Raw genomic sequence first — 21,472 nt, forward strand, 5'->3', positions numbered from 1 at the left:
ATTACCCTTGTCAGCAGATAATAAGAGCCGGTGTCAGTGTCTTCAAAAAATTCCTTTTACAAAATGTTGTCGGTCCAAACTGATACGCAAAGCCAATTTATCATTTTTGTAAAGTTTCCTTTTCGATAGACAATTATTTTGTATCACTTAGGGCATACGTAGGGTAGTCCTGAGGGGGATAGAGGCGACAAAATGTTTCTAGACTATGAATATAAAACTATGAGCTTATGCTTTCATGTTATGTTGGAATAAGCTTTACAAATAAAACTGGCATGTACTACGGTTGCAGCGATGGAGACCAAAAGACAGAACGTGAGTTAGGACAACTTATAGGGAGTGTGTTTCTAACCAAACTGTGGTGCTGCGTCGATGAGGGAGAATAACAAAATAATTTAGCCGATATTATCAACTGAGATTGAGTGATAACGGTAATTTGCTACCATAAAGAGTTTGTAAGCTGACGTGTTGATCTTTAGCCCTTTAAAACGACAGCTTACAAACTCTTCAAGTTCACGATGGCCAATTTACTTTATCACTCTCAGTTGATAAAACCAAATTATCGAAATAAGGAGTACATGCGCAATAGCCAAGAAACAGGTTCGGGGCTCTTGGTTAACCCTAGTGCTCTATTATACATACCACTCTTCCTTAGATGAATTGTACGTTCCCTGGGAAATAACGATAATAAATTTGTTGAATCAATAAATAAAATAAACTGGAAAGGTTATCATTTATTTGTTCGTGCTTAGTGACATTAAATGGCCATTGAGTGTAAGACTTCGCTTGTTCGCGGGGAGGAGACTTGATAGAGTAGGAACTCTTTTTGACAAAGTTCATCGCGCGATTTAAAAGAAAAAAAATCAGCGAGAAAACATGTCGCGTTCACGCAGAACCCTTGCATATTTTTTTCTAATTTTTGATTCGAGCGCCAGACATCGCTCGTCGTTGTCGGGGTAGTGATATCAAGATCTGGTAATGGTCCAGGACCTCGATACTCCACTAAGAATTCAACACAAAACCGTCGGAGTTCATGGTAAACAATCAGGTTCTGACAATGTTGCAAATGATCGCGCCAAAATTTGAACAATTCTTTCGCCGCCAAAATGTTTCATTCAGGGAAGATTACGCGCATGCGCTCAAATCATAGGTTGGGCAATATGGTGGCCGTAATGGCGAACGACCAGCAGCAGTTTGAATCTCTCGTAACACAGCTGATGTCTCCTGATAATAACATCAGAAATCAGGCAGAGGTAGGAAAATCTCTCCTATTCTTGTGTGATTTATTTTCGTGAAATTACAAAGGTGAGTAACTACGGTGTGGGTTCTTGCCGGGAACGTCCTTGAGAACCGCTGATCGTCGGCAGGAGTTCAAACCATGTGCATGACAAAACCTGGCTTTTTTCCTCAGCTGTCTCACAATTTTCCAGCTATTATCATTACGTAAAACTTATATAAAACCCTTTCATGTAACTATAGCTTCCAAATCAAAAGAGCGGGTTGTTTTGTTTAAATGTTCGCCCAAGTTTTCAATGTTATCACCGAGAGCACCTACTGCATATCGCTTAAAAGACACGATCTTGCACAAAATGAATTCTTCCGGGTTTCGCAAGGTCATACGGTGATTTATGATCGTTTTGGAAACGATTTAAGGTAATATTAAACCTCTCAAATCGTACTTGAGTTTGTATTCCTTTAAACAAAGGTCGATATTAAAGTGTATACCTTCGAATGTATTTGTTACATACATATTGATACGATTATTTATTTCCTAGAACAGTCAGGATCAAATTAAATACGTTTTAGGTTGTTAGTTAATTATTAGAGAAACATCCGAGGAATACAACGGGTTCTTCGCCGCTCAGAAAAGTAAAATGAACGAAAAAGCAGTTAAACAAGATTCCATGTGCTTTCGTGGTATTAAAAGCTAGTTAATTAGAATTGGAGTCAAAAAGTTATTCACCGTCGTTGTCCATGCTACGCGACCGGCAATATCAAATCCCGTTGGAAATAGATCTCTGTCGTTGAAAATAAGGTTTGACAACACAAGTCAGAGTGCTCCATGTAAATGCTAAAAACTTATATGTATCAGTCATATGTTGAATGTAAACTTAATTGCAGTAAACTTTGAATGATAATCCACGTATTGATAAGAAAATCCATGTTTAATTGTAATGAATTTTTTAAGGGAAGTCTCTTCCAGTAAAGGGCTTTTTTTCATTTTGCTGTATCACTAACAATGAAAGTTATAGTAATAGTTACCTGTGTGTAGGAAACATGATTGAGATTGCATATTTTCTGTTATGATTTTATTTTGTTTACATAGGTTGCCCCAAAAAGAAGATGAAAACATTGTCTTATTTTTAAGTACTTTTGATAGTTAATTGACTTGTGTGTAAAATAATACAAAAATCCTGATTCTTGGTTCCTTAAGACACTTTGATTTTCACTATTAAATTAATTATTTTAGTGATTATTTTGTTCATTACCATGAATTGTGTTCATAGTTGGGTGCAATTTGTAGAACAGAACTAAACCATTAAGGAAAACCATAAAAAAGTAAAAATCTCACCTGAGTGCAAGTATGTCCCAAAACACATCTGAAGTGGGAAAATTCATAAATGATAATTTCTTGTGCACTTGAAATCTTTGTTTAGTTCTGGTGGAATGATCATCATCCCTTTTTTGAGTTTTGAAGCAGATCCTAAATAATTTGGTTGTATGATCCCTTTTTTAGTTATCTTTTTTCAAAATATTTTTATTTGCTTAGATATTTTGTACACTTGGCATAAAACAAAACAAAAACACCAAAAGAAGCTTCACAAAACTTAGTTCACAAACTAACACTACTATCAGACTACTTGACAAAACTACTACAGGAAATTAATAACTAGAAACCAAAGAAATTAAAAATTAAAAACCTTTTCTTCCTTGTCAATTTGACTTGAAGTTTTTCTTGATAATTTGAATTCACCATGTTGAAACAGTAGTTTATATTTGATAACAGTAGTGGAAATGTTGGATAGCTTAATCATTATCAATGCAAGGTGGCTTTGCGATATCTATTTTATGTTACATTAAAAATTTAGTCTCTACTGTTTAGTAAAATCTTTTGTTTTGTTTTGTTTTTTTTTTCTTTCAGACACATTATGAAACCATCAATGAGCCAACAAAAATTAAATTCCTTATTCAGATGATAAGAACATCAGCCATTGCAGAGGTAAGAAATGAAGGCAACAGGGTAAAATTAAAGACATGTTGTTTCTTAGTGATGTTTTGATATTTTTTGGAGATTTTGGTATAATATTTTTATTCTTGAAAATGCATAGGTTTTTCTCTTTGCCCACTGTATCATTTTTTAAGCTTAATAATTTTATCAAAAACATTTATTGATTAAGGTGCGTCAGATGTCAGCTGTGCTGTTACGAAGGATTTTCTCAAGCTCAGTGGATTTTTATGACAAACTTGATCAAGCTTTTCAGCAAGAAATGAAGAATGATTTACTCAAGGCCATAAATGAGGAACAAACCCAAGCAGTAAGAAAAAAGGTGTGCGATGCTGTTGCTGAATTATCCAGAAGTCTTCTAGGTAAGTTGTGAAGGTACTTGTTGTTCTACAGGAATTTAATAATTCAAACAATTTTTTTTCTAGTAGAAAGGGTCTGTTTAAGAACAGATGTGGACTGCACATTTGTGTTTATCCAAAATCTAATTTTTTGAGTACAGTAGCTCTTAGCTGCTTAAAAGGGCCACCTATATTCTTGTGTCAAGTTCCTGCAATCAATGTGTATCATTATTATACAAGTAAATCATTTATTTTACATTTGACACAGATTTTATTTTCTCTTTTTTCAGATGAGGAAGGATACAATCACTGGCAAGAGCTTCTGAAGTTTCTGTTTGAGTGTTGCAACTCCCAGCATTCTGAGCTTAAGGAATGTGCTCTCCATATTTTTGTGTAAGTGTTCTATTCATTCATCACCTCCTTGTCTGGTAGTCTGATGTGGTAATCTTTTCTAACAGTTGAAATAGAGGGTGTACAAATAATCTGCATCACAGGTGATGTGAGGGAACCTTAAGATTTCTATTGGTGGACATTTGTGAAAGAGCAAAGCCCAAGGTCAATTAACACATCTAGTAGAAATAGCGAGAATGAATATTACAATTTTAGAGTGATATTAGTTATTTTTGAAAAACACAATTTTGTTATATTCTACAGTGATATCTTCTCTAGGAGAATGTCTTTCCATTGTCTTGTTCGAATACTAAATTTTTTCTCATAACAGATCTTTCCCTGGAATATTTGGAACACAACAAGAACATTACATGCAGGTTATCAAACATATGCTGTGGCAATGTCTGCAGGATCAGTCCAGCCAACAGGTTAATACCACACTGCTTCATAATTGTGTCTACATCATGGACAATACTTGTGTTTTCATAAACCCATTCACTCCCAAAAACTCATTAATAAGCCCCCTCACTGTCTACCATACAGTCCTGATGATGTTAGTTCATAGAATTTTGTATTAGATCAGCTAAGGGCCTATTTACACGGTACGACTTTGTCGCATGCGACAAGCTTACGACAGGCTTACGACACGAATTGTTTCGTGTAAATCAAACCTACAACTCGCTTACGACTCTTAAGTCATGTCGTAGGCCTGTCGTAAGCTTGTCGCATGCGACAAAGTCGTGCCGTGTAAATAGGCCTTAAGAATCCCCCATTTGATATTTTTCTCTGTTCTCATTACTTGTCTGCTTGATTATCTTGGGTCTGATACATGTTTATATTTTTTTGGTTATTGCAGGTTCGTTTTATGTCAGCCCGCGCTTCAGTTGCTTTTATCACAGATCAAGTGGAGGAAGTCAAACAGCGACAGTTTGTGGATTTAGTCCCAGGAATAGTCCAGGTAGTTGGAAGTTACTTTATAAATTAAAGTAAAACAAAATTAACTTGCAAAACTTGACAAGAAAATGATGAATTTTTGTTCATCAGACTCGAGGGTAAATTTATTCAGTTGTTTCCAAGTGTTCCCATATCATTAAGTCTTGCCATTACAAGTGTTTATTCCAGTTATCTACTGTCAATAAATTATAAATTGATCCCAATTGAAAGCAACAGAAGAACTGTAGGGTGAAATAATGTGGGATACCAAGTTGATGGCCTTGCAATTCCACTGCACTGCACTGCACCACCCTGTTGCATTTTAAAGCCACTGGACATGGGAGTGTGCAGGTTAATTATTCATTCATCTCTTGTGTGGAAATATATGAACTAACTGTATACAACTGTTTTGCCTCTAACCTCAGAGGACTTTTAGCCATTTTTGCCTTACAATCACACCAGAATCACACCAGTATGACCCATTTAAGTCTTGCTTACACCTGAAATTCTTTTGTCAGCTTCCTTTCCTGGGATTGCACAGGCTGAACCTAACACCTGACAGAGGATAAATTTATTCACTGACATAAATTTCCGTGATTTAACCCTTAAACTCCCATGAATGACCAAGACAGAATTTCTCCTAACAATATCAGTACAATTTCAAGAAGACAAGAGATTGTGATTAATGAAAAATATCAACTAAGGGATTATTAGGTGATCCAGGTCAAAATCTCCAAACTCACACAATGAGAAATATATTGCAGGCAGTGAGGAGAATTACTAATGAGATCTTGTGAGTGAAAGGGTTAGAAGACATGATTTAGTTCATATATGTTAAGTCACAAAAATATTTTCTTGTTTATCTCAGGCTGTACGGGAGAGTGTTGTTGCAAGTGTGGATGATTCAGTGTTAAAATGTTTAATTGATTTAGCAGACACTTGTCCTAAGCTTCTTAGGACAAACTTGGAGTCCATTTTAGATTTGATGTTGGAGGTATGTAGTTTTAAAGTCCTTCTAATGAATATCTGCTGACTTAAGAGAGATGATTTTGTTGCTAGGTAGAGTACAAAGATTTCTGGTTTGGTTGTTTGCACTTAAGTCTCTGGTCAATAATCTTTACCTGAGAAACGTGCTGAAAATGTAAGCATCAGTGGGTTTTACTTATGAAAAACATTGAAATACTCACAACAGTTGTTATCATGAACAAAGCTAATAGGAATACTTTCCTGAAAACAAGTTTAACTTGTAACTTATATATTGTCAAGTCTCATCTGATGGTGGGTACAAATAAGTCAAGAGGGAGAGTTAAAACTAGATTGTCTTTGGTGGGTGTTGGGTTGAATAAGACTTGTACCTGCCTTTTACAGATTGTGCGCAATGCAAATCTTCTTGAAAGTTGGAGACACTTGTCCCTGGAGTGTGTTGTCACTCTGGCAGAAACAGGTCTGTAAATTTGCCATTCAACAAAACACTTCCTTCTATAAACTTCAGTGGTTTGATTTTGGTACTGTATAACTTATGAAAAGTACTTGCACATATGCCTGACAGTATTTCTCATACGTTCCTTTAGAAAGGTTATTCTTAATTTTCATTAAATTGAATTTCATTATAGCACCAGCAATGCTCAGGAAATGTCAGAAGCATATTCCAATTATAGGTTAGTCGAGTGAAAATTCTTTTTTTGGTGCATTTTTAGTTTCAATTTTTTTTTCTTTTCCGATTTGTTATTTGTATGCTATTGTCATTTTTGTAGAGTGGAAAATTTTCGATTTGAACAAACTTTTGAATTTAGCCAGCCTGGCAGTGAATGATGCCCTGCCAAATTGATCAATCATTGCACACATACTAACTTAGAGATCAAATAATTAATGATATTGCAGTTCCAGAGATGCTGGCCATGATGGTTGATCTTGAAGACGACCCAGAATGGAGTGTGTCTGATGAACTTGAAGATGACGACTCTGAAAGGTATATTTGTTTGGTACCAGGGATTAAATTTCTGATTAAATGAAAAAAATTATAGTTGTAGGTTCCTCTAATCAGAGTGGTATTCATGGAATAAAACAAATACCGTAATTTCCGGTCGATTACCCGCGGGTAATCTGTTGATTTTGCATTAAATCCGCGCCACTGCGGGTAATAGGGAGGTGCGGGTTATGTGACAATTTTAAATTCTTCTGGAAGTTGAATTGAAAAAATTTCTCACCTACCTGCGTTTCCACCTCTCAAATGAATTTTATTGTATCAAAAGTGCCACAAAGCGGCACGAAAACATGATGCCAACTCGAGTTTATTTCACGCATAATTAGTTGCGTGACAAACAAATTTTTATCGGCACGCGTGAAAACAAAACCTTGATGGTGACAAAAATAATCCAAGGATATCCGGCGCATCAGTAACAAATTTCCAGTTTTCACTAGCTTGAGCTAAAGAGAATTTTCCCGTTTTAAGGGACTTGTTAGGCCCAGTAGAACAGGAGATATCGATTTTTTTGAGAAATTGCCGACAGTAATTTTAAATCCCAAATGCATCACCAGAATGTTGAAAATAATAGGTGCGAAACTTAACTAATGTAAAGGCTGTAAAAGTTTCATCCATCAAGAATGGTTTTAGAAAAGCAGGAATTGCAAGTGGCACCGACGATGATGCATCTCAGACATCCGACATCAGTGACGATGAACAAATAACATCTACCGCAATTCTGGATCCTGTACTCGATGCGCAGTTAATGGACTTATTTAATAGTGACACTGAGGATGAAGATTTTAATGGATTTTGAACTGAACTTACTTTATCATTCAAGTTTTTAACACTCGCCCTGTATAATTTTACTGTTCAATTTTCACTGTATAATTTTATCAATAAAGTATAAGCTAATATTGACACAGAATTGTGCACATGTCTGAATCGAAAGACTGAAATGTATCGCCTTAATGTCACGTTTTCGCCACCGAAAAAGTTGAATAACAACGTGCGGGTTATCCACCGGTGCGGGTAATCCGTTGACTTTTTTTTTCGCCGTATGCAATAATCGGCCGGTGCGGGTAATCGGCCGTGCGGGTAATCGACCGGAAATTACGGTAAGTTAATTTTAAACTTGGTCATCAAATTAGGACAGTTTTAATTCTGATTAGCACAGCTAGCATGTTTATTATTATTTTTACACTAACCAAAATTGATAAGTAATCAATGATGAAACTTTGCTTGAGACTTTTTGGCTGGGCCTCTTGGTTTCATTTAAATTTTGAACATTTTTGTCATCTCTGCAGTTCATAAATGTGAGCATAAATAATGAAGGTCAATTTTACAAGTGGAAAAAATATATATTTTGTTAATCCCTCCATAGTAACTCTGTAGCAGGAGAGAGTTCTCTTGATCGACTGGCTTGTGGTTTGGGTGGAAAAACAGTTTTACCACACATCATTGTTACAGTGCCACAGATGTTGCAGAATGGTGAGTTTATTGGTATATATGTGTTACAAGTCTCTAATTATATTATTTCATAGTTATACTTTTTTTTTCCTTTTTCTTGCTCTATTTTGTAGCTGACTGGAGGTACAGACATGCTGGTCTAATGGCAATCTCTGCAGTGGGTGAAGGTTGCTATAAACAGATGGAGGCTTTACTCCCAGATATTGTGAACACTGTCTTACCTTTCTTGGGTGACAACCATCCGCGTGTGCGATATGCCGCCTGTAATGCAGTGGGACAGCTTTCTACTGACTTTGCACCTGGATTTCAAAAGAAATTCCACACTCGAGTAAGCGGGAATTTTAATGATTGTAGAGATAGTTTTCATCTCTGTAGTCACTGGGATGAGACGGCAGAGTGGCACTTGGACAGTACAATTTAAAATTGTAGTGTCTGTCTTTTGTACAGTTGTGTTTGCAAAATAAGTATCTCTAGAGATGAAGGTCTTGTCTTGAGTAAGGAAGTTGTTGTCTTGAGGTACACGAGTCTTGTCTCATGAAAGGTATTTAAAAAATGTTAGTATTTGCAATCATAGACAAAAACTATCTCGGCAAATTGACTCTCTCAGTTGTTTGTATTTTAAGTGACAGGCAACTTTTCTGCCGACTTCATAAATCAATTTGTCCTCCCCCATTCCTCCTAGTCAGTGTTGTTTCTTTCCTAATAAAGGAAATTATTCTAAAAACTGTATTGATAAAAGGATGGAAGGGGAGACGTATTTGGAAATTAACAGTTTCTTTGGCAATTGTTGGTACATTGTAACTTTTTTTCTCTGTGTGTTTCTCCTGGGTGTGTTTAATTGTTGGATATTTATAGGTGATCCCAGGCCTTTTGGTTGTTTTGGACGACACTGCCAACCCTCGTGTCCAGGCCCACGCTGCTGCTGCTTTGGTTAATTTCTCGGATGATTGCCCCAAAAATATTCTGGCGTCTTATCTTGATGACATCTTGGCAAAACTTGAAGCTGTGCTGGCTTCAAAGCTAAGGGAGGTAGGTTCATTATTATATTCTACCCTTTACCTCTGGTAAATAAATATTCTCTAAGCCATGAAAAATATGTTTAAGTATTTAAGGGAGGTCATCGCAGAATTTTCTTCAAATAAAACGTATCTGCCTGTTGCAGGTGTAGATTTTATGTATAGTAAAATATATTTAATGCCACCTTGTTTTCTAACAGCTGCTTGAACGTGGTGGAAAACTAGTTCTAGAGCAGGTTGTGACCACCATAGCCACAGTTGCAGACACTGCCGAGGAGAAATTCCTGCACTACTATGATCGCTTCATGCCAAATCTTAAGTACATCATGCAGAATGCTCTGTCATCTGATTACCGCATGCTGCGAGGGAAAACCATCGAATGCATCAGCTTGATTGGTTTGGCCGTAGGGAAGGAAAAGGTACGTGGATTCAGTATTGACAGTAGTTTTCTAAGAAATGTTTTTATAGGCTGTTGTGTTGAACTTAAAAGATTTTTGTTGTAGATTGTCAAACCTGATCTTCTTTGCACGCAATTGAAATAGACCACGCCGCCTGGTCTTAATTTATCTCGGTTTCCATAGCAAAAAGCAACTAAAACTTATTGCAACTCGTCCTGAATTGGATTTTAGTCCGTCACCGTCGGCCGGTGTCAATTTATACTCCTGAGTTGAGAGGGACTCCGTGAGAGTAAAATTTTATGTCCAATAAGCCAACAGTATGACCCCGATCAGTGCTCGAACCCAGACCTCTCGACTGAGACTTCAGCGCGATGACCATTGGGCCCTGGTGTCTCGCGCGCGACTTTTAAGTGTACATGTTCAAACTGTTAAATCCCTGACTGTTTTTCTGTCTTGTTTAGTTCTTGCCCGATGCTAACGATGTGATGCAGTTGTTGCTTAAAACTCAAACTGAGATGGAAGAACTTGAGGCAGACGATCCTCAGGTGGGTTGGCTTGAAGATAAACACCTTTTAGGTGAAAATGGACAATTCCACTTTCTCTCCCTCGTACAGCAAGATTATTGTTGCGTCAAACGGAGCGATGAGGGAGCGACATGTATTTAACAATTTCATGTGCCACTTTTAGCGCCATTGAGAATCCGCTGCAAAAGAGAAATTTCCGTAAAATGGTCGTTTGATAGAGTAGAGAATCACCCAATGAAAGTGAGAGTAAACTAAAAAGCAACAAGGATGTGTCGTAAAAGAATACCTAGATCTGTGATTTAGGCTAAATTTTTTTGGGAGAACAAACCGCGGGGTACAGTATAGCCCCTAGGAGCTCAGCAACCAGGCAACTTCTGTGAAATAAAGTTTTAAATTACCAGCCTAGGTGAAAACTAGTGAGTCAAAATTGGCGCGACAAGCTGCGAACACCATCGCCAGAGACAGACGAACCCCTTTTTTTTTTTTTTTACCTCGAAAAGGTTTGGAGCAAGGGATCCACTTGTGTGGGAAGGACCGACTGAAATTAAACTGATAAATGGTCTAAGAGACCGTAAATCTTGTACATTACTTTACGTCCCCGTTCATGTATTCATCATGAAGGGATTGTTTTTCTCTGTGACGTTAGATTTCCTACATGATCTCCGCTTGGGCCAGGATGTGTAAGATTTTTGGAACAGAATTCACGCAGTATCTTCCACTGGTGATGCCATCTGTAATGAAAGCTGCGTCAATCAAACCAGAAGTGGCAGTCATCGACGGTGTGTGATTTATTTTAACATTCTTTGTGTTAAACGCCTCGTTATTTCGATTCTGCTTCCAAGTGAGACAATAATTTACAAATCTGTTTTATGTTTTGTTTTTCTGTAGCTGATGATCCAAAGAGCGGCCAGTATTCTGAAGATGAAGGATGGCAGTTTATTACCCTTGGAGATCAGGTACAACTTCTATCACCTGTCGAGTTCAAGTGGAGTGTTTCGTTTTGAAGTACAGTTAACTACGAGACACTCGTTTCTTAATTGCGCGAGGAGTTTAAATGATGATATGGCAGAATGAAGCGGTAAGGTGTATGAGGTGCCTTTTTTTTACTCCAGAGTACGATGGAGAAAAGAACATTTTGTGCTCAACTCGAGACGTACAAGTGAGACCTCCAGTTGTTTAAACGTACACTCATCAATCATTTCCTGCAATCAGCTTGATTTTTTATTTATTTTTTTATTTACAATATCAGCAAAAGTTCGGTATCAAGACTGCTGGCCTGGAAGACAAGAGTACCGCTTGTCAGATGTTGGTCTGCTATGCCAGAGAACTCAAAGAAGGATTTGCTCCGTACACAGAGCAAGTCGTCAAACTCATGGTCCCTCTCTTGAAATTTTACTTCCACGACCTTGTGCGGACGGCTGCAGCGGAATCGTTGCCATTCCTCTTGGAGTGTGCCAAGATCAAAGGGGACGGGTACCTCCGTCAGATGTGGGCCTACATGTGCCCGGAAGTGCTAAAGGCCATGAGTGCCGAACCAGAACCGGAAGTTCAGATTTTGATCATGGATGCCCTGGCACGGTGTATAGAGACATTAGGTGTGGGGTGCATGACCGCTGACTATTTCACAGAGCTGGGAACTATTCTGCACGATATTATTGACACTCATAAAAACAGACAGATCGAAAGGCAGCGTGAGTATCACTTGAATCACTCTGAAGTGATTATTACTGCTAGTTCACTTGCACCCAGTTCTTTCGCACCTAGTACACGGCTAGCTTGGTTCACCGGTAAGTCTCTTTTATGGCTCAGTTGCTGGAGCATCTGACAGTAAAATTAAAAATTGGAACTGGCTGGGACTGAGAGCTATTTGGGAACTCGGATTTCGTCGTAATCCTACCATCATGACCAAATGTTAAACATCTTTCTTTCGACTTTCAATTTATTTTATACTTGTTGATTTGTTTGCGTAACGTCATCTTTTGCACAGAAAGAAGAAAAGAGGAAGATTACGACGAAGAGGTCGAGGAAGATTTGCAAGACGAGGTATATTTTTGACTATTTACCTCGGATCTTTTCGATGATTGTTGTTACTTTTGTTGTTACTTCTCTTAAACGTAATATATTTTATTCTTATTTTAGCACGAGACTGATGTGCACATCTTGAGCAAGGTAAGTTGACTGAAATTTCACCTTGAATTTTACTCGCATGAGTCTCAACAAGCTGATAGTCTATCAGATTCAATTTCTTCTACTTATGAATTATCTTTGCGGATTCAATGGCCATAACTGCTTGGCCACCGCGCCTGCCACCTTAGTCACCACGCCCTCCTCCTCAGTGAATCTTACTGCAGCGACATTTCATTTATCATTTTGTACTGCTTTTATAGGTTTCTGATATAATGCACGCTTTGTTTGGTACGCACAAAGATGGTGCATTGCCTTTCTTTGAGCAGCTTTTGCCGGATTTTCACTCCTTACTGGTGAGTTCGAGAAATTTTCTGTAATGATTCCTCTCGCCATTTCTTTATGAATGAGCGAGTTTGAGGTTTGGTCAAACTGACGTGAGTATTAGACGGTGACGTCAGCAACGATCGATTGAAAGATCAGTTTTCAGTTTAACTGTTTTACTTTCATTTTCATTTCAGTTTAATTTTAATTTGCTTGGTTTATGGTCATAAACTTCCTTTGAACATCGCCTTCAGTTTATCGGCTGCATTTGGCTGCTTTGTTGGACTATTTTATAAATTAATTTAGTTATTTGCTTGTTTATCTTTCTAATTATTTTTTATTTCCTTTTTTTTAACAGTCTCCAGAGGGATCCGCTCAAGACAAGCAGTGGTCACTATGTATATTCGATGATGTCATAGAACATGCGGGATCTGTAAGTATCAAGCGCGTAAAGGAAGGGTAAAAACAACAGGTTTACCTTCATCATTATCGTCGTGATCCTAGTGCAGCTTGCCCTGGCTCCACACAGGGTAGATATTTTACTGTTATTGTTTTGGAATACCTTATTTTTCTCCTCAGTCCAATAGGAAAGCTAATTATTTGTCTGTTCTGTCAGGCGTCGTTCAAGTATCAAGAGTACTTTCTACGGCCGATGATGAATTATGTGGTTGACAGAAATGCTGATGTGAGACAGGTACAGTCTACGTGTTCTTATTTTTTTTATAGAACTGACAACTGCACGGCAGATGTACTTTGATCCTTTCACATACAGTGTAGAGCAATTTTCATTGGTTTTGCTTTACTTCGCTCAGTGATTGGTTCAGAAAACTCGCGCCTCTTTCTCAACCAATTAGATACAAAACTAAAACCAATCAGGACTTGGTCGCCCGCGCTTTCCCGCGCTCTATTCAGTTTTGTCGTTTTAGTTACTTTAGCTCTGAGAGGAGTTTTCCTTTCTCCTGATTGGCGGATGTGATTTCTATGGTTCTGGTTACACGGCACTCAATCGAAATCGTTCTAAAACGTATCATTAACACTTCCTGTGTACTTATTCTATAGGCTGCGTGTTATGGATGCGGAGTGATGGCTCAGTATGGTGGAGAGGAATATATCACAGCATGTGCAGGTCTGATATTTTGTCATTGACAATAAGATACGCAGTCTACTTCAAATATTCCCGAGTGTACAACCAGTTTTGTGACTTTGAATACTTCCCGAGCCGCTTTTCCGTAGTATACGATCTACCCGAGATCACGTTTTTAAAACTGAACCATGTTTTCACGTTTCAGATGTTGTACCCTTGCTTTTCCAAGTCATAAACGGCCCGGAATCCAGAAGTCGAGAGAACGTGAATGCCACGGAGAATGCTATTTCTGCTGTGGCAAAAATCTGTAAATATAATCGTGGGAATATCGCGCTGAATGAGGTGGTCCCGGCGCTCATTGCGGCATTACCGATCACGGAAGATAAAGAAGAAGCACCACACGTGTATGGATACCTCTGTGATTTGATTGAAGAGTAAGTGGCTTGGTTTTGTGAGGGAAAGGATAACGGAGAAGCCGGGAATTGTAGAGCCACAAAAGAATGAAAACTTAATGTAGACACAAATCGAACTGGCTAATGCGTGATGAACAGTGAAAGATTCGATTCGGGGCCACGTTGATCCGATGTCAGCGCTCTCACCATTCAGTTGACGTTTAAGGTGCGACTCTCTCAAACTCCCTGAATACTTCTGAGGATTGCAACAAAATGCCAAGTCACCACTCAGAATTGGTGCGGCGAGGGGCGGGGGAAGGTGGAAAACTTTAAGACACTTTACTTTACATGGATCAACTCGTGACGTTTTGGGCATAAGCACTAATGTCTTAGTTAAATTTTCTTGTCGTTGATGTTGTTTGTTTTGTACTCAAACAGAAATAATCCTCTTGTTCTGGGCACAAGTAACAGTAACTTACCTCGGATACTCCAAATTTTTGGCGAACTGTTCATCAATGATGTTCTTAGCGACGACGAGGCGGCCCGGAAAAGGGTTCTAGTAATCATACGACAAATACAGGTGAGAGAGCGGACGATTATAAATGTGTTGGTGAAATAACGCTCTTAGTCCGAGTTGAGAGAGGCTTTAACGTATCGAAAGTTACATTTCTAGGTCGGTATCCTGTCTTATCATTAACTCTTCAACCCCAAAAAGTGACTGGCAGCTAATTTCTCTTTACAATATCACCCCAGAATCAAACATTAAGATTATGAGAATAAAGGAAATGATCACTGACTAAAGAATCTCTTGATTGTTAAACCAATTCTCCTCGTCAACCCCTTAGGAAATGAGTAGAGAGCAGTATGGAGAATATGCGCACTGATGTTAGGGTGTAAAGGGTTAAAGAATATGCCTATCTCTTTCAGAGCGCCGCTGACATGTGGACGGCGTGCGCCGGACAACTCAGTGAGCTCCAACAAGAGGCTTTGAAACAAGCTCTCGAGGCAGAAAGCTGATTCGCGTGCGTGCGTGCAAGTTACCCAAGCGTACAGAACCTCGCAACATCCGCGACAAAGCGCGTCCCTTCGGCAGAGTTTTCTTAAATTCTTCTGCATGAATTGCGCCCACATTCTGTTGACACTCTTGTCATGAACACTGAACGATTTTGATTTTTCTATCGAGTGAAACAAAAAATAGAACCGAGCTGGATTTTAAGGAGAAGCGTCGTTACTACTATGAGTAGTAAATTGGGATTGACTCGCGGACGTTGTAATCGGGAGAAGTACAGGAACAAAAGGAGTGAATGAGAGAGGTGAAGACGGAAAACAGATCTGAATGACAGGAAGGAAAAAGAAAAATTATGGAACTGAAGTTAGTGGAAAACAAATGAACAGACGAGTGTGATATAATGATTATTATCGGTATAGCAATGTTAAGTCTCTTAGCCGATATGGTACTCCTTTCTCATGAAAACATTCAAGCCCAAGATTGAGAGAGAAACTCTCCTTACTATGTCTCTTCTTACGTTTCTTTTTATGCTGGGAGAATTTTCCGGTACGTCAGGATCTTACCAATAGCGGATTATTTTTATTTATCACCGCTCTTGTCATTGATGTAAGGAGATTTACAATGTACATCACTCTTGGTGCTTGGTATGATAAACTAAGACTACTTCACTGAATTAAAAACGGAATGGAAGAAAAAAAGTGTGTCCTACTTGGCTTGCCTAGAGCATTTTAGTAGTAACTCTTCCAGAGAAATAATGATAACAGCTTTTTCAAGTCATATATTTCCTGCGGAAATCTAACTCCATGGGATCTAGAGCTGTTAATAAAGAAAAACGCACAGCGGCATGTCTGTCGGAGACCTCAGTGATGTGAACATTTTGATTAGAAGTGCCACGGAAACAAAGAATTAATTAATATTCGTTTTATGAATACTACTAGTTCGTCTTCCAGGGAGTTATTTATCCTTGGCATGGTGTAATGTCAACACCTGCAGGGCAATTGTTCAAATTCTTTCATCCCTCTCGTGGTATGCATATTGCGCTTGCTCTTTTGTAAGTATTAAAATGCCAGTAGTACTCAAGCGTCGGACAAGCACAGTACATTCAGGGACGATAAAAGGAGTGAATTCAGCTTCCAGACCGTTCACGGTCTTTGGATATTTTTTGTTTCTTTTGAATGTATTTTTTGGTCAGTAAGCCGGCTTAATATGATTGGAATGTCATTAGACGTTCCTCATGATCCGATTTAAGAAGCCTTTTTAGAAATACGTCGCAGAAAAAATCTTCTGGGGTTCATAACCTTTGCGCTTTTTTATGTTAATGATTAACTTGTGTTTTGGAACTGTGCAATAAATGAGTTGTTAGTGATCGGATCCTTGCGTTTGCGCAAAGATTTCTGGGATCGCTACGGGGCAAACATCGCAACTCGCTAGGAGGAAATATATGGCGAAAGGTTGTTTCGATTTTGTTTCTAACGATTTTGGGGTGAGATCAATGCTTTTTCGTCGCAGTTTTATCTCAAATGACTAGTGATGATGTCGATAAGAGGGAAGTGTAAGTTTTTGTTGGAATTACCATGAAATATGTTTTAAAATATACCGATAAACTTCTCCCGTTGCCTAAGGTTGATTGTGAAATTGTCATCGCGAAAGGTCTCGACATGTTACAAAATTAGCCATAAATCGCCAGGAAACAACTTGTGTAAGTCTTTTCGGATGTATTTATGTACGTACAGCCTGTTTTTACACTTGTTAACGTATTACATAACAAAATTACGACGTCCGAAAATATACCTCCGCAAAGAAGAGAAGTCATTGCCAGCGGAGATTGAGATTGTTTTTTTACCTTATGTTGCTATCTGGAAGGATGAAATAAGCGATGAAATCAAGAGGAAATCCCTAGGTCAAGTGTTTGTGTTTTCTGTTTTTTTTTAGAAAAATCCAAAGGTTTTTGAGCTGCAACTTTTCTCCTCGAACTCTTTGGAGGATCTTGTCAGCAAAAGCAAGATAACGGGAACTCCAGCAGAAATTGTGGACATAAATTCAGTTGTGCTTCGCTTCTTAAGCGACCTATTTGTACCTACTCTTCGTCGCAGAAGAAAGGTTTCAGTTTTTCGCCGATTATCAACGCTGGTTCGTTTTCATTTGTCACAATAAAGAAGTGATGTAAGTGTTTAATCACTTCATTGTATCATGATAATATTTCATGCTCAAGCACACTATTTCAATCTCCAGCCGCCTCTTTTGTATTACCAAGCCAAGAAAAAAGCTAGAAGTAGTCTTTACACATGTCAAAAAAACTGAAAAGCCTTTATTGAGTTATTTCTTGTATAGCTAACATTTCTGAATTTCGAGACCATTCTGGGATGTCAATTTTACAATACACCATGCGTACAGAAAAAAGTTAATCGGTAGATTTTACTGCATATTTCATGGTTGTTCAAACAAAAACTTACGCTACCCTCGTGTTAATATTACCCAGATTAATTTTTGGTAAAACAGAAGCGAAAGAACGATAATCTCTCTCCAAAATCTTTTTTCCGACGTCAAAACAACCTTTCGCCATACGAGTTGCAATGTTTGCCTCGTGGCGATCCCAGAAGTCTTTGCGCAAACACAAGGATCCGATCAGTGGCGACTCATTCTTTCGGTGTTATCCCATTCAAGTTTGCGAAAGCTGACTCGCAAACACTCGTGTTGTTCAACTTAACTCCTCAACTGAAACAAGCATCACAGCATGCATAGTTTATTTCATAATCAATATCGGGCTATAGATAGTTTTTAGGCAGAGAATGGTTAGTATCAAGCTCAGTGCAACAATTTAATGATCTTACTTATATCATGAACAATAAAAGGAAAATTATAAGCGATAGATCTATCTAATTAGGACAACTCTTTAGGTAAAAACGAATGAATTGGCCAAAACTAAAACTGATACCTAGTTAAAACACTCATGCGAATAATTGTTGTTGCTTCCCCTACTAGACACGAGCAGCGATCGAAATATTTAAGTTAAATTACTCAGAGACATAGAAACGCAAGTCTCTGCTGATTACGAAAGAAAACCTCTTCGACAGTCCTTGCCATTCCTTTTCCCAGCCTGAGAAACGGAAAACTCGTGCGAAATGCTTACGCGTCGAGCTTATAGCAAACCACGCTAAAACTAAACCCATCCAAAGGTTTTATTACAGTTCGTAAAGCTCTTCTCTTAAAAGAAGCCGGCAACTCACGTTAACACAAAGCGATGTTCTTCTAAGTCAGGGAGTTTGAAGACCCCGTTCGGTGTATAAAATGCAAAAGCTAAATGTTCCCATCTACGGTATATGGGAAAGCTTTGCAAACAATCTGGAAGACGTACAATTTCTGTAGCGGTTGCTTGGGGCTTCCAAACCCAGTTGCCATCGTAGTCGCGCGTTACTACCCCCTCGTTGTTGCCATCATCATTATCATCATCAGCGACGTCGGGGTAATCCGAAAACTGTTCATCTTTGTCGCTACAAACAAGAACAGCATGCATGATCTCTTTCTTGTAAACGTATGTTCCTAATATCTTGAATTGAATCGAATTTTCACCAATCTTACGGTATTTTTCAGCATAACGTTGACACAACGTTTCAAAGCCATACTGGAAATAGGAACTTCCATACCGCTCCGAACTTGGTATGAAAGCGTGAGACTTAGCGAATTGACTTACGACTTCTTCTTTATCATTTTCTTTACCAAGAAAAGGCTCTATGGCTGCACGTAGGGTATCACGTACGCGATCGATTTCGTTCTCCGAAAACTTCGGACTCCACCACGAAAACTCTGCTTCGATATTATGTCCGTTTTCGTCTTCGTTGATTTTCTTCATTCCTCCCCATCATCAATGATATTATCTGCTCTGACTGGTATAGTGAAGTGCGCTAGATCGACGAAAGGGACTCTGGTCCCATTTATTTTTGCTGCTTGTAGGTTCTGCCATGGTAGACCATACTTTAAGTTCATGTACCCAGCCATGAAAGGATGGCTGAAAACGCACTCATAGTCAGAGATATGAGGATATTGATGTCGACTATCAATGAAGTATTTGTTCCAATCATCGTCCCACTGGTTCTGTGTGATGTGTATGCTAGGACAACATTTCTCAACAACATGTGGCTGATGTGCCCGACCATCAATCCACTGATTAACTCCAGCCATTTTGACGCTATTGAATATTCAGTTTGTAAGACTGTTGACAGCTGACTGCTGAGTTGACAGAATTTCTCAGTTGCCGCTGACACTCTGTTTTCAAAAGATGATACGAATTTAATGAATTTAGTTATTGACTCAGAGAAACAAGGAAGTTTGATTCCCTCTTTTCTGATTGGCCGAAAGCGTACAGTGAATTTTCGAAATCAGTGCCTGGGACGTCATCTCGCTTCAGATTATACAATAATCATGTCAAGGACACTCAAGGTCACGGTTAATAGTAGCATAGTAGTTGGGGTTGGGGAACCAGTTTTCAAAAACTGTGCCCGAACCGCCCAACTACTATTCTGCTGGGAGATGTTCGATGTTCCATGTCACGTTATCACAAAATGGTTATAATTATCGCCCAGAATGCTATTGTCTTTCGCGACATGTACTTGCAGTGCCTATTTAATCAGCGGGCAGCATAATAATTTGCATATCCTGAACTAGTCGGTTGTGATTGGTCAGCAGGTAAAGCTTTGGGAATACATGAGTCTCTTTGCAGATTTCAGCTGCTGAAAATTGAAGAAAGATGTTCGATGTTTCCATGTCACGTTATCACAAACTGCGCCCATGTTTTGGTTATAGCATATTGAAAGAGAATGAATTCCGAGAAAATTAAAGACAATTGGATTCCGAGAAATAATAGTTGAAAGAAAATTGCCATACTGCCCACTCTTTGGCGTCATTCAAACAGGATGTCGATGATGCAAAATAACACGGACTTTCCCGAGGATATGAGTCATGATGGTCTGATTTTTTTATACAGATAATAAGTTTCATATTTTGTCTATACAGTTGTGGAAATCTTTTTTGGTTTGTGAAATTTATTTTTAAAGTAAAGTTTACTCGAAAAGTTTAGTTCTGTGTTTGGTAAATGTGGCGTTACCGAAATTGGTAAGCCCCAAATTTGCGTTCGTCCTCAGTTGGTATAAAGTAATCATTGCTCTATCATTTTGCTTTTCCTTGGGAGCTCTTCAAAATACAGTCCACTCATCAATCATAGCGGCCAAGATAGTCTCACTAAAACTTTTTTTTCGAGCTCCAATATTTCTGTCTTGTTTTGAAGAATCGTGGCTAATTATGTGTTGGTTACGTGACATTCAGTGGTTGTCATAATTAAATATGAAATGATCTATACAGTGTAATTGTATTTCGGCTCGGAAAGTGCTGGAAGGCTTTACCCCCCCACATAATTTCCTTATTGTTCTGATCAATATCAGTATCTGGGCAACTGCCCACCTACCCCTCCCCTAACCCAACAACAGTCAGTTGATAACAAGTTAGGGTTAATGTTGGGTTGGGGGAGGGGTAGGTGGGCAGTTGCCCAGATACTGGTATTCCCAACTGATTTTTGCGGGAACTTAATCTCGCGAAAATGGGACGGGCCTTTGTCGCGAGGAAGAGCGGGAAGGCAATAAGCGTCCCAGCAAATGTGTCTGGGAGTGTAGAATATAAACTCACAGTTACTTCAATGTCCTCAGCTCTTTTTTTCGTTTTTGTTTTGGGAATGTCGCTTTTGAAAATATCTTCAATCCTTTAACTCCCAAGATCTCATTAGTGATTCTCCTTACTGTCTGCCATACAGTTCTGGGGATGTTTGTTTGGAGAATTTGGTATAGGATCAACTTATAATCCCCTAACTGATATTTTTCTTTATTCTCATCACTTTTCTGCTTGATATTGTATTAATATTAATTGTAAGGAGAAATTCTGTCTTGGTCACTCATGGGAGTTAAAGGGTTAACCAAGATGAGTTGATCTGATTTTCATGAACTGTCAAGCATGAGGTATTTTAAATGCAAGGACCATATTTTCTCTTTTCTGCTAAACGTAATAGTATGTTTAAAGTGAATATCACAAGAATTTATTACACCAGCAATACTGAGTAAAGCGGCTGTTTAAAGATATAACTGGTACATCATTCGACTCAGAGGAAATTCATTCCAAAATGGGTCTGCTTGGCATGCAGTACTTTATCGAGTCTAGGAATACTTTAGAATACTTTATCGAGTCTAAGAACGCTCAGATATCAACAAATATTTAAGTGAGATTTAGCGGTAAACATTCTT

At 38.5% G+C, this 21,472-nt stretch overlaps 2 protein-coding genes across 2 annotated transcripts; one reads left to right on the top strand and one right to left on the bottom strand.

Moving 5' to 3' along the window:
* The first annotated feature begins 1,130 nt into the window (after nt 1-1,130).
* On the top strand, nt 1,131-16,002 carry LOC131777704 (importin-5-like). Its single transcript, XM_059094063.2, has 27 exons — nt 1,131-1,250; nt 3,140-3,217; nt 3,396-3,585; nt 3,852-3,954; nt 4,283-4,379; nt 4,808-4,909; nt 5,753-5,878; nt 6,253-6,328; nt 6,498-6,542; nt 6,766-6,853; nt 8,232-8,338; nt 8,431-8,645; nt 9,173-9,346; nt 9,534-9,752; nt 10,193-10,276; nt 10,902-11,034; nt 11,144-11,211; nt 11,505-11,946; nt 12,243-12,298; nt 12,395-12,424; nt 12,643-12,735; nt 13,062-13,136; nt 13,320-13,397; nt 13,763-13,829; nt 13,993-14,221; nt 14,618-14,759; nt 15,107-16,002. The coding sequence occupies exons 1-27, from the start codon at nt 1,131-1,133 to the stop codon at nt 15,194-15,196; spliced, it is 3,327 nt and encodes a 1,108-aa protein (XP_058950046.2). The 3' UTR covers nt 15,197-16,002.
* A 1,913-nt stretch (nt 16,003-17,915) lies between these two features.
* On the bottom strand, nt 17,916-19,331 carry LOC131792244 (uncharacterized). Its single transcript, XM_059109657.2, has one exon. It carries the CDS (start codon nt 19,036-19,038, stop codon nt 18,412-18,414), a length of 627 nt encoding a protein of 208 aa, XP_058965640.2. The 5' UTR covers nt 19,039-19,331; the 3' UTR covers nt 17,916-18,411.
* Between the last annotated feature and the right edge of the window lie 2,141 nt (nt 19,332-21,472).

This window comes from Pocillopora verrucosa, chromosome 6, assembly GCF_036669915.1.
Source record: "Pocillopora verrucosa isolate sample1 chromosome 6, ASM3666991v2, whole genome shotgun sequence".
NCBI lineage: Eukaryota > Metazoa > Cnidaria > Anthozoa > Scleractinia > Pocilloporidae > Pocillopora > Pocillopora verrucosa.